Source organism: Limanda limanda, chromosome 14 (assembly GCF_963576545.1).
Source record: "Limanda limanda chromosome 14, fLimLim1.1, whole genome shotgun sequence".
Classification (NCBI taxonomy): domain Eukaryota; kingdom Metazoa; phylum Chordata; class Actinopteri; order Pleuronectiformes; family Pleuronectidae; genus Limanda; species Limanda limanda.
The window spans coordinates 581037-593436 of NC_083649.1; the positions used below are offsets into that span (position 1 = coordinate 581037).

The 12400-nt window shown below is 40.1% G+C and overlaps 1 protein-coding gene across 1 annotated transcript; it reads right to left on the reverse strand.

Moving 5' to 3' along the window:
• Nucleotides 1-5543: 5543 nt before the first annotated feature.
• Nucleotides 5544-9191, reverse strand: LOC133019396 (olfactory receptor 5AC1-like). The gene is made up of 2 exons (XM_061085862.1): nucleotides 8281-9191; nucleotides 5544-6605 (listed from the first exon to the last, which is right to left on the reverse strand). The coding sequence occupies exons 1-2, from the start codon at nucleotides 9189-9191 to the stop codon at nucleotides 6533-6535; spliced, it is 984 nt and encodes a 327-aa protein (XP_060941845.1). The 3' UTR covers nucleotides 5544-6532.
• Nucleotides 9192-12400: the final 3209 nt, after the last annotated feature.

Sequence of the window (12400 nt, forward strand, 5' to 3'; positions counted from 1 at the left end):
AATTTGACATTTATCATTATGAGACTGATAATTATAGTTTGACTCGTTGGTCCCTGGAAACCAGGGTGGTGCCCCTCTACGATAAGTTATGGCCTTATCATTTTTAATTATTTTTAATAAATAATCTTTTATTATTTTAATAATCATATTTCATGATTATTAATAATTAGCCAACGTCAAGTCTACTCCTATTGCACAACACATCCAACAACCGGAGGTCAGAGGTCTAGCTTCCAGCTCACCTTCTCAAGGAAACCTCCTCGCAACTCAAGCCTCTACCAACTCCTCGCAGCGACTCGATCCTGCAGGTAAAGATTCAATAAGCAACTGAACTGCACAGCTCAACAGAACCGCGGAAGCAGAAACCACACGAGCCAGACAACTTCACACAACCGGAAGGAAGAACGACAAAACTGCACAGCAACTTTCTCCCTTTCTGGGGACTGGTAACATACTGGGCTTAATAATGATACTAGACTAAGCAAGACTGTTTATTTGAATCTGTGTGGTGTTTAAAAGTCTGATACGTGTTGTGTTATTGTAGTTACAAGCTAAATGAAAGTTAATGTGAGTTACGCTCTACATAGACTCCATTATCTGATTAGCATATTCATAGATACGCATATCTCTACACCTACTTAACTACGTCCCCACTCCAAAAGAAGGGGGGGGAGCTACCATCTTAGGAGCTCACAGGAAGGTGTGACTCTCTTTGTTAACCACCATTTTGAGAGCCCCTTATTCACTCACACACACACCTTTGTTTTAGCTATTACGTTTGGTTTAGTAATTTGTGTTTTTATACTTTATTATGTTCATAATAAATGTTTTTTTTAAATGTTCTTTCATTAATGTTGCATAAGTGAATTTTGCCATCCTCTACACTGTCAAGAACTCTATAAACCTTCACTGTTCATTATATAATCTTTAATCGTAAATATTGAGATTTCTAATTGAACTAGATCTAAATGAGACTGATCTTAATCAATAAATCTTTTCCATTCTATGAAGGGTGGTGCCCCGCGAGAACTTTAAATCAACTAAAGTTATGATTTAATATTAATATTTTAAATATTAATGTTTTATATTTTATTTTGATAACCAAATTTATTGAACGTCTTAAAGTGACACCATCATATGGTATCACTCCTAACCATTATTGCACAACAGTACTAATACTCAGTTTGAGACCGACCACAGACCGACCACAGACTGGTTGAAGATGTTGCATGTGGGACAATCAGCTTCCTATTGGCTCTGTTGAAGTCTCTCAATACGTGAACATGTCCTCAGGGTGTTGGTTCTCCATTCAATTTATAATCCCTTACAGCTCCTAAAGCTCATTTACTTTCTCCATGCATCAAAAAAATAATGTGCACTGAAACCTATCTTTCCTTTTCATCTGCCGCTGCCTTTTGAACATAAGGACCAATCAGCTTCCAGCCCTCGGCTGCTCTGATTGGTTACAGACCGCTGCCTGAGTCTGCACAGATGCGCTGTCCACGCATCTGGAAGAGCCACGGCCGTGATGATAACCCAGGTGAGAGCTCGGTGGTTAAATTTATCGAGCCTCTCCCAAAAGGAAAGGCGTCAGAGGTCCTCGTGGCACCTGCTGCAGTCCCTGCCCCGCGCAGGAGGCTCCCGACTGACGTCTCTCCTCTTCGGGCGTCAGGGGTCATTGCGTCGCCTGCTCCGGTCCCTGTCCCGTGCCGGTGGCTCTGGTTGACGTCTCTCCTCTTCGGGCATCAGAGGTCCCTGTTCCGCACAGGAGGGTCCCTGCTGGCGTCGCTCTGCTTCCGGCATTGGCGGTCCTCGAAGCGCCTATTCTGGTCCCTGTTCCACCTGCCCCACTTCCGGGGCTGAGGTCAGAGCCCTTGCCCTCTGCCCCTGACCGGTCTCCGGGCCGCCCGCCTGAGGATCTCCCGTGCTTGGCTCCTGACCGGCCTCCATGCCGTCCACCGTAGCCCTTGTTCTCTGTTCCTAAGCGGCCGCGTTGCCGCCCTCCCGAGCCTCAGAACTCTGTCCCTGAGCGGCAACGGAGCCGTCCACCCGAGCCCCTGGGCAAGTCCCGGAGTCCCTCCTCCCGTTCCCCCCTCCTCCCTCCCGTTGCAGTTCATGTTTTGGGCCGTCTGGGATCCGGCGCTTGAGAGGGGGGTACTGTCATGTTCTGTCATTTTAGTTTGTTGATTTCAGCCTCTTTGTTTTTTCTGTTTCCTGTTTTATTTTGTAGTCTCTGTTCCTTGTGTGTTGTTTCTGTCTTCACTTCCTGTCGGTGATTGTCTTCCTCAGTCCTCGCACAGTGCCCGATGTTTTACTCCCTGACCAGCCAGAACGCCCTCATGGGGGGCGATGCTCTAGCGCACGAGTGGCCACAGGTTCTACTGTACGCTTTTCTCCCATTAGAGCTGTTGGGACATGGTTTTTGCGCAAACCGCAGGCCTCTCTTTCGGCCTGGATGTGTAGTCAAAACCTGAAAGCACATGTTCTTTGTCTTCAGAAAGCCGCATGGGCTGGAGCGAACTCAGTCTCCCAGGGGGCCACAGGCTCCTTCAGTTATGGACATCTTCACACCTAGGTGCCAAGATCCACCCGGGGTCAACTCCAATTGGTCACTCTGGTCACATGACCTGGGGCTCACTGGGCTCTATAAAAGACCAAGGCTCCCCCAACTCTCTTTTTTTTCCATCTACCACCACTGAGGATAGCAGGCGACCAGCCGTCTCTCCTGCATCTCCAAAGGGGAAGGCTGCCGGCCTGACTGCTCCTGTCTGGCATCTTCTCTTCGCATCCAACTCTACAAGAGGAGCGCAAAGGTGCAGTTTTCCAGCTCACCTTCTCAAGGAAATCTCCTCGCCCTTCAAGCTCTACCATTCTCCTAGCAGCGATTCGATATCCTGCAGGTAAGGAATTCAACAAGCGAGAGCATCACAGCTCAACAGAACCGCGGAAGCAGAAACCACACGAACTAGAGACTTAAAAGCCAGGACGAACGGCGAACTGCACAGCAACTTTCTCCCTGTTCAATGACTGGTAACATACTGGGCTTAATAATTATACTACGCTAAGCAAGACTGTTTATTTGATTCTGTGTGGTGTTTTTTAAAGTTTGATATATGTGGTGTTATTGTAGTTACAAGCTAAATGAAAGTTAATGTGAGTTACGCTCTACGCAGCTACGCCATTATCTAATTAGCATTTTCACAGACACCGCATATCTCCTCACCTCATTAGCTCAGACCCCACTGCATGTTGTAAAACCACTTCTGCAGAAGAAGGGGGTTGCTATCTTAGGGAGTCAAACCACCATTTTGAGAGCATGCTGAAGAAGGTGTGAACTTTTGGTCAGCAACCATTCTGAAAGCACCCTAATTTACATACACACACACACACTCACACACACACACCTTTGTTAGTTAGCACATTTTGTTACTTGTGTTTTTGATACTTTATTATGTCCAGAATAAATGTTTTCTTTTAAACTTGTCCTTTCATTAATGTTGCATAAGTGAAGTTTGCCAACCGTTACACTGCCAAGAACAATATAAACCTTAACTGTTCATTATATAATCTTTAATAGTAAATATTAAGATTTCTAATTGAACTAGATCTAAATGAGACTGATCTTAATCAATAAATTGGCTATCTTTTCCCTTCTGTGAAGGGTGGTGCCCCGCGAGAACTAAAACAAACTAAAGTTATGATTTAATATTAATATTTTAAATATTAATGTTTTATATTTTATTTTGATAACCAGATTTATTGAACGCCTAAAGGCACACCAGCTCCTAACCATTATTGCACAACAGAGCTGATCACACCTACTCTGGCGAGAGTGCGGGAGAGGAGTCATGCCTTAATTCTTATAGCTCCCCGCTGGTTAGGAAAATACTGGCTAGCGGAGATCTACCAGCTGTTGTGCGCTCAGCCGTGGCCTCTGCCTCTACGGAGTGATCTCCTGTCACAGGCGCACGGAGAGATTTTTCACCTGGATCCAGAGCGCATGGCGCTATGGGCTTGGCCCGTGAGAGGCTGAATCTGACCACAGCTGGACTTCCACAGAGTGTCATCAAAACCATTCAGAGCGCCAGGGCCCCTACTACATGCATTGCAGATAATGGTTTAAATGGCGTGCGTTTGAGGCTTGGTGCGCAAAAGCAGGTGTGGAGGCTTTTCAGAGCCCTCCATCTGTCATTTTGACATTCCTACAGGAACGTTTGGACAAGGGGCTGGCGTTCTCCACAGTCAAAGTGTACTTAGCTGCTATTTCAACATGTCACATAGGCTTTGGAGGCAAAACGGTAGGACAGCATCCTCTCGTTTTCCAGTTCATGAAGGGCGCACAGCGGACGCGGCTGGTGTCAAGGAGCCTAACCCCACCGTGGGATTTAACTCTGGTGCTCGAAGTGCTATCTGGCGAACCTGTCGAGCCACTGCAGCAGGTAGAGCTTAAGATGCTCTCGTTTAAAACAGCTCTCTTACTGGCGCTGACATCTGCAAAGCGCGTAAGCGACATTCATGCACTGTCAGTGAATCCGTCATGCATGCGTTTTTTTAGTCAACCCCGTTCTCTGAAACATGAGTGAGGTACCTCACCAGATCACCCTCCTTGCCTGGAGAGAGGAAGAGGTGTGCTTATTTTTTAGACTAAAGGCGATGACGTGACATCCGGTCTTATATTGAGTAGGAGGTACCTCCCTTAGTGACAGATGTCACGTCTGCCTGTCAGTCAGGACTGGCGGAGTGTAAAATTGCTTCTGAGGGACGGCGCGGAGGGCATGTCCCACAGTGAGATACCTCACTCATGTTAACTCCTTTACCTCAAGTTCTCTTCGGTGTGCGTAGATTCTGTTGGTGAATGTTTCCCCCTTGTGGGACTAATAAAGAACTTCTTCAGGACTTGTTCAGAATCTTGGTGTGAAAATGTTCTGAAGAACGGTTGGTGAACTGATTATTTTGTCCCAGTTAAGTTTTACAATCAAGCTGGATCCGGGATGTGGGTGGTTTGTGTTTGGGGTAGTTTTATTTTATTTTATTAATTTATGTTATTTTATTTTATTTTATTTCCCTGTGATTTTATTACATACATATGTTATTGTTTTTGTAATAATGACCTATTGTATATTTGTGTTTGTTTATTTAATATTTTCATATATTTATATTTTTTCTATTTTATTATTTGACTTATTCCTAGTTATTATTTTTCCTTTATTGTTTACCTTTGTGTGTCTATATACATTGACAGGTATGAGTACATGTGAATATATATGTTGTTATTGATTACTGTAACATTGATCTGTACCTTGCTACATTTCTCAGTAAAATAAAAAGTTGATAACAAAAAAAAAAGTTTTACAATCTCTACTTTGCCTTCTATCAATCAATCAATCAATCAAGTTTTATTTGTATAGCCCACATTCACAAATAACAATTCGTCTCATGGGGCTTTAACATTGTGTGACATCCTCTGTCCTTAACCCTCAACAAGAGTAAGGAAAAACTACTAAAAACCCTTTTCACAGGTAAAAATATGTAGAAACCTCAGAGAGACACATGTGAGGGATCCCTCTCTCAGGACGGACAGAAGTGCAATAGATGTCAGGTGTAAGAAAACATCATCAGGATTTTTAGCAGCATCCATTAGGCTAAACATTTTTCAATACTATGTGTCAGGCAGTCCCGCTGCAATCACAGTCTCTGGCCAGCAGCAAGACCACGATCCAGCATCAGGATGGGATCCACTATAATCCACAGTCATTGTCCACCGCCGCCAGTTAGAATCCATCATCAGCTGCCGCCTCGGTCGTGGTCCCTCATCATCCGATGCCAACGCGACAAAGGATCCTCCATTACAACGACGATCAGCAGGCACGATACAGAATCCACCGAACTGGATCCACCATTGCGACCTCCGACACGCGATCCACAATCATAATCCATGGTGCGGCCACAGCTGTGGCCCTGCATCCGCGGGCGCTAAGGCACAGAAACTCCGGGAAAAGGGGTCAAGTTAGTAACATGTACTGATCAGATAAGAATTATCTTGATGTGATAAATATGGAGAAAAGGAAGGAGAAGCAGGAAAGAGAAGCTCCGTGTGTCTTGTGTCATAAATTCCCTGTGCGTCTTAGCATCATCAGGGGTTTTTGCCATTTAATCAAATTTGGAACATCGCACAAATTAGCTCTAACTATAAGCTTTATAAAAAAGGAAGGTTTTGAGTCTACTTTTAAACGAACAGAGCGTGTCTGCCTCCCTAACTGAAAGTGAGAGATTATTCCACAGCAGTGGGGCTTGATGGCTAAAAGCTCTGGCTCCTACTCTACTTTTAGAGACTTTAGGGACAACAAGTAAACCTGAGTTCTGGGATCGGAGTGCTCTAGTAGGTTGATATGGAACTAACATCTCTTTAAGGTAAAGAGGTGCCATATCATTAAGGGCCTTGAAGGTGAGGAGGAGAATTTTAAATTCTATTCTAGATTTAACAGGAAGCCAGTGTAGCGATGCTAATACTGGAGAAATGTGCTCTCTTTTCTTAGTTCTCGTCAGGACACGTGCTGCGGCATTTTGGACCAGCTGCAGAGTCTTTAACGACTTGCTGCTGGAGCCTGATAATAATGAATTACAATAGTCCAGTCTCGATGTAACAAAGGCGTGGACTAGTTTTTCTGCATCTTTTTGCGAAAGGACATGTCTGATTTTTGAGATATTACGCAAGTGGAAAAACGCGGTCCTAGAAATTACTTTTAAGTGACTATTAAAGGACAAATCAGGATCGAAGATCACTCCCAAGTTCCTGACTGTGTCATTGGAAGCAAGGGCAATGTCATCTAGCGCAGCTATATCATTAGATAATGTTTCTCTAAGGTGTTTAGGGCCGAGTATTATAACCTCTGTTTTATCTGAGTTTAATAAGAGAAAATTGCGGGTCATCCAGGTTTTTATGTCCTTGAGACATGCTCGAAGTTTAGTTAATTGATTACTTTGATCAGGTTTTATTGACAAATATAACTGGGTGTCATCCGCATAACAGTGAAAATTTACCGAGTGTGTCCTGATAATGTTTCCTAGTGGAAGCATATATAATGAGAATTCTAGACAAGCTTCTCACAGAAATAAGGACAGAGATGTTTTGTATCACAAGGTCAAATAAAAAGTTGGTAAGTTGCTGTTTTGCCTTTATTTTGATGATGTTTTCCTACACTTGACATCTGTGTCACTTGTGTCCGTCCTGGGAGACGGATCCTCACATGTGTCTCTCTGAGGTTTCTATGTAGTTTTACCTGTTAAAAGGGTTTTTAGTAGTTTGTCCTGATTCTTGTTGAGGGTTAAGGACAGAGGATGTCTCACCATGTTAAAGCCCTATGAATAAAATTTGATTGATTGATTGATTTTGAAAAATGAGCTCAACCAGTGAAATTGTGTAAATGTTCCAAATGCAGTGACCCACATTTATCCAGCAATGGTCGAAAACACAGCCCCTGTTTGTGCAAAATAACACCACAATAGTTGAATCGATTTTCACTGGATTTAGTCTGGATATTTCGTGGGTGTTTTCTTGAGGATTAACTTTTGGAGCTGATGTGCAAAGGTCAATGTGAAAAATATGTATGTTATTGTATGTTTTTTGGATATAGAAACCAAATTAAATTGATCAGAAAACAATTCCCCAATAAATAATACGATAGATAAGTGACATCAAAAAGTGTTCAGAATAATGTCAGAACAATCTGGTCGTGCATCGTTCAAACTTTATTTTACAAAGTGCATTTGCCTAATTCCTTCTGCATCTCGAACTGTGTCTGTATCTTTGGAACAAATCCTCTTGTCACTGCAGGTTTCATCTTGTCACAAGTCCTGTTCTTGATATTCATGTATCACTTGACAACAATAAATGTTTTCAACACAATTTAGCTTTTATTATATGTTTACAATTCACACTTTTGTCTGGGGAATTTCACGTTTTCATAACTACATTTCACCAATTAAAAATATGAACTATTTGCAGCTTTAGATCATGGAAAACAAAGTTTGTTAGGAATGATGAGAGATGTTGACATTCATTACCTTTGTAATTATAATTATATTACGGAAGATATAGAGACCATCTTATGTCACCACTAAGCTATGTTGTACAGTAGAACAGTCATAACTCAATTAATACATATATATGTATATTTATATACATATATATATACAAAATTGTGTGTGTGTGTCAATACCTAATACATTAAACATGGAAATGTTTGCTCTTATTATTGTCAAATTTTCCTGTGCTCAAACAATTTTGACAAGAATCTTCGTATCTCTTTGGACTGGACTCCGTAGATGACGGGGTTCAAGCTGCCGGGGATGACGTGAACCAGAATGGCGCACAGCTTCCTGTAGTCAGAGTACTGAGGGAAGCGATGCATTATAATGACAAGCATTCCACATAAGAACATGATCATATACGACATCAGGTGGGTGCTGCAGGTCTTCAGGGCCTTACTGTTCACAGACTGGTTTTTACTGGTCACACACGCCGCTGTGATCTTAGCGTAGGTGAGAACTATGCTGCCGATAGAAGAAGAGAGCAGGACCACGGTGAACGTGAGGCCGTAGATGTTATTAATAAACACACTCTCACAGGAGAGTTTGAACAGCGAGGCGTTGTCACAGTAAGGATTCGTGATCACTGTCCTGCATCGGTTCAGTCTTATGGTCAAACCCAGCAGAATCCCCACCAGAACAAAGGCCACACCCCAGGCAGACATGGTCAGCATGGCCACCATCTTGTTGGTCATGATGGTGGCGTAACGCAGAGGATTACAGATGGCCACGTATCTGTCAAAGGCCATGATCATCAGTATCGTGTGAGAGGTGGTGCCGAACATGTGAGAGGTGAACGCCTGCAGCACACACTCGTAGTAGCTGATGAGGCGCTCGGAGGGAGGACGCAGGATGTCTGACAGCACCCGGGGAACCAGCAGAGAGTTCCCCATGATGTCATTGATGGACAGGTTACAGAAGAGCAGGTACATGGGCTGGTGCAGGCTCCTGTCCGTCCATATCAACAACAAGATGCCCACGTTGGCAACGAATATGAACACATAGATGATAAGCAGACAGATAAAGACGGGGTACTTGCTGGTCTTAGTGACCTTTAACCCCTCGAGCTGCAGAGTCAGGCTGTTGTAAGAAGAGTTCTCCATCGGAGCTGCAGGAGAGAGACGAGGGAAAAATCATTCAACAGGAACCGAAAGAAAACAACAAATCCACACTGGTCACCTCAGTAAAATTAGTTATTTAAATGATAGCTGTTGTCAAGCATTCACAAAAACAGGAGCAGTCACCTGGAGGTTCGGCTCAGTGAAGAGATCAGCCTCCTCTCTACAGTCACACCAGCTTCACTGGTTTTATTAGCGTGGCTGTTCTCTGGGGAGAAGTTTACCAGCACATAATAAACATTATGTCATGTTCAGAGTCTCATCCAGCACCAACAAGCTCATGATGGGGAAACAACTCAGTGCGATGTAGTGTTCATATGTATTAATACTCAGTTTGATGTAGTGTTCATATGTATTAATACTCAGTGTAATGTAGTGTTCATATGTATTAATACTCAGTGTAATGTAGTGTTCATATGTATTAATACTCAGTTTGATGTAGTGTTCATATGTATTAATACTCAGTGCGATATAGTGTTCATATGTATTAATACTCAGTGCGATGTAGTGTTCATATGTATTAATACTCAGTGCGATGTAGTGTTCATATGTATTAATACTCAGTGTGATGTAGTGTTCATATGTATTAATACTCAGTTTGATGTAGTGTTCATATGTATTAATACTCAGTGCGATGTAGTGTTCATACGTATTAATACTCAGTTTGATGTAGTGTTCATATATATTAATCAGAATCAGAACAGAAAGGATTTATTGCCAAGTAGGTTTACACCTACCTAGAATGTTCTTTGGTGAAAAGGTGCATACATTTAACATAAAGCATAAAAACACAACAAGTACTTCCCATAAGAAAGAAATAGCTGTATATAAAACAAATATATATACAAGACATAAAAGTTAAATAAAGAGTAAAATGCAAAACAGATATCTACAAGATATAAAAAGTTAAATAAAAAGAAAAAGTAAAATGCAAACCAGGAGAGAGATGGGGATAGCAATATGCAATATACTGGTATGTTATGTGTGTTAATGTAACACAGAATTGACACGTGGGTGCGGGATAAGAGTCCAAGTCAGTAACACTCAGTGCAGTGTTCATATGTATTAATACTCAGTTTGATGTAGAGTTCACATGTATTAATACTCAGTTTGATGTAGTGTTCTTTAGTAGTAATACTCAATTTGATGTAGTGTTCATATGTATTAATACTCAGTTTGATGTAGTGTTCTCTAGTAGTAATACTCAGCTTGATGCAATGTTCATATGTATTAATACTCAGTTTGATGTAGTGTTCATATGTATTAATACTCAGTTTGATGTAGTGTTCATATGTATTAATACTCAGTTTGATGTAGTGTTCTTATGTATTAATACTCAGTCTGATGTAGTGTTCATTTGTATTATTACTCAGCTTGATGTAATGTTCATATGTATTAATACTCAGTGTGATGTAGTGTTCATATGTATTAATACTCAGTGCAATGTAGTGTTCATATGTATTAATACTCAGTGTGATGTAGTGTTTGTATGTATTAATACTCAGTGCGATGTAGTGTTCATATGTATTAATAATCAGTGTGATGTAGTGTTCATTTGTATTAATATTCAGTTTGATGTAGTTTTCATATGTATTAATACTCAGTTTGATGTAGAGTTCATATGTATTAATACTCAGTTTGATGTAGAGTTCATATGTATTAATTCTCAGTTTGATGGAGTGTTCATATGTATTAATACTCAGTGCGATGTAGTGTTCTTATGTATTTATACTCAGTTTGATGGAGTGTTCATATGTATTAATACTCAGTTTGATGAAGTGTTCATATGTATTAATACTCAGTGTGATGTAGTGTTTTTATGTATTAATACTCAGTTGGATGTAGAGTTTATATGTATTAATACTCAGTTTGATGTAGTGTTCTTATGTATTAATACTCAGTTTGATGTAGTGTTCATATGTATTAATACTCAGTTTGATGTAGTGTTCATATGTATTAATACTCAGTGTGATGTAGTGTTCATATGTAGTAATACTCAGTTTCATGTAGTATTCATATGTATTAATACTCAGTGTGATGTAGTGTTCATTTGTATTATTAGTGAGCTTGATGTAATGTTCATATGTATTTATACTCAGTGTGATGTAGTGTGTATATGTATTAATACTCCGTTTGATGTAGTGTATATATGTATTAATACTCAGTGTGATGTAGTGTTCATATGTAGTAATACTCAGTTTCATGTAGTGTTCATATGTATTAATACTCAATGCGATGTAGTGTTCATATGTATTAATATTCAGTGTGATGTAGTGTTCATATGTATTAATACTCAGTGTGATGTAGTGTTTTTATGTATTAATACTCAGTTGGATGTAGAGTTCATATGTATTAATACTCAGTTTGATGTAGTGTTCTTATGTATTAATACTCAGTTTGATGTAGTGTTCATATGTATTAATACTCAGTTTGATGTAGTGTTTTTATGTATTAATACTCAGTTGGATGTAGAGTTCATATGTATTAATACTCAGTTTGATGTAGTGTTCTTATGTATTTATACTCAGTTTGATGTAGTGTTCATATGTATTAATACTTAGTTTGATGAAGTATTCATATGTATTAATACTCAGTGTGATGTAGTGTTTTTATGTATTAATACTCAGTTGGATGTAGAGTTAATATGTATTAATACTCAGTTTGATGTAGAGTTCTTATGTATTAATACTCAGTTTGATGTAGTGTTCTTATGTATTAATACTCAGTTTGATGTAGTGTTCATATGTATTAATACTCAGTTTGATGTAGTGTTCATATGTATTAATACTCAGTGTGATGTAGTGTTCATATGTAGTAATACTCAGTTTCATGTAGTGTTCATATGTATTAATACTCAGTGTGATGTAGTGTTCATATGTATTACTATTCAGTGTGATGTAGTGTTCATATGTGTTAATACTCAGTGTGATGTAGTGTGCATATTGTATTAATATTCAGTGTGATGTAGTGTTTATATGTATTAATATTCAGTGTGATGTAGTGTTCATGTGTATTAATACTCAGCTTGTTGTATGTTCATATGTAGTAATACTCAGTTTCATGTAGTTTTCATATGTATTAATACTCAATGCGATGTAGGTTCATATGTATTAATATTCAGTGTGATGTAGTGTTCATATGTATTAATATTCAGTGTGATGTAGTGTTCATGTGTATTAATACTCATTGTGATG

Excerpts from the sequence above, each read along its gene's own strand:
- LOC133019396 (XM_061085862.1), bottom strand. The coding sequence starts at position 9,191 with ATGGAGAACTCTTCTTACAACAGCCTGACTCTGCAGCTCGAGGGGTTA. Across the intron at positions 6,606-8,280 it reads CGAAGATTCTTGTCAAAATT|GCTCCAGCAGCAAGTCGTTA; the intron begins GTTTGAGCACAG and ends CATTATTATCAG.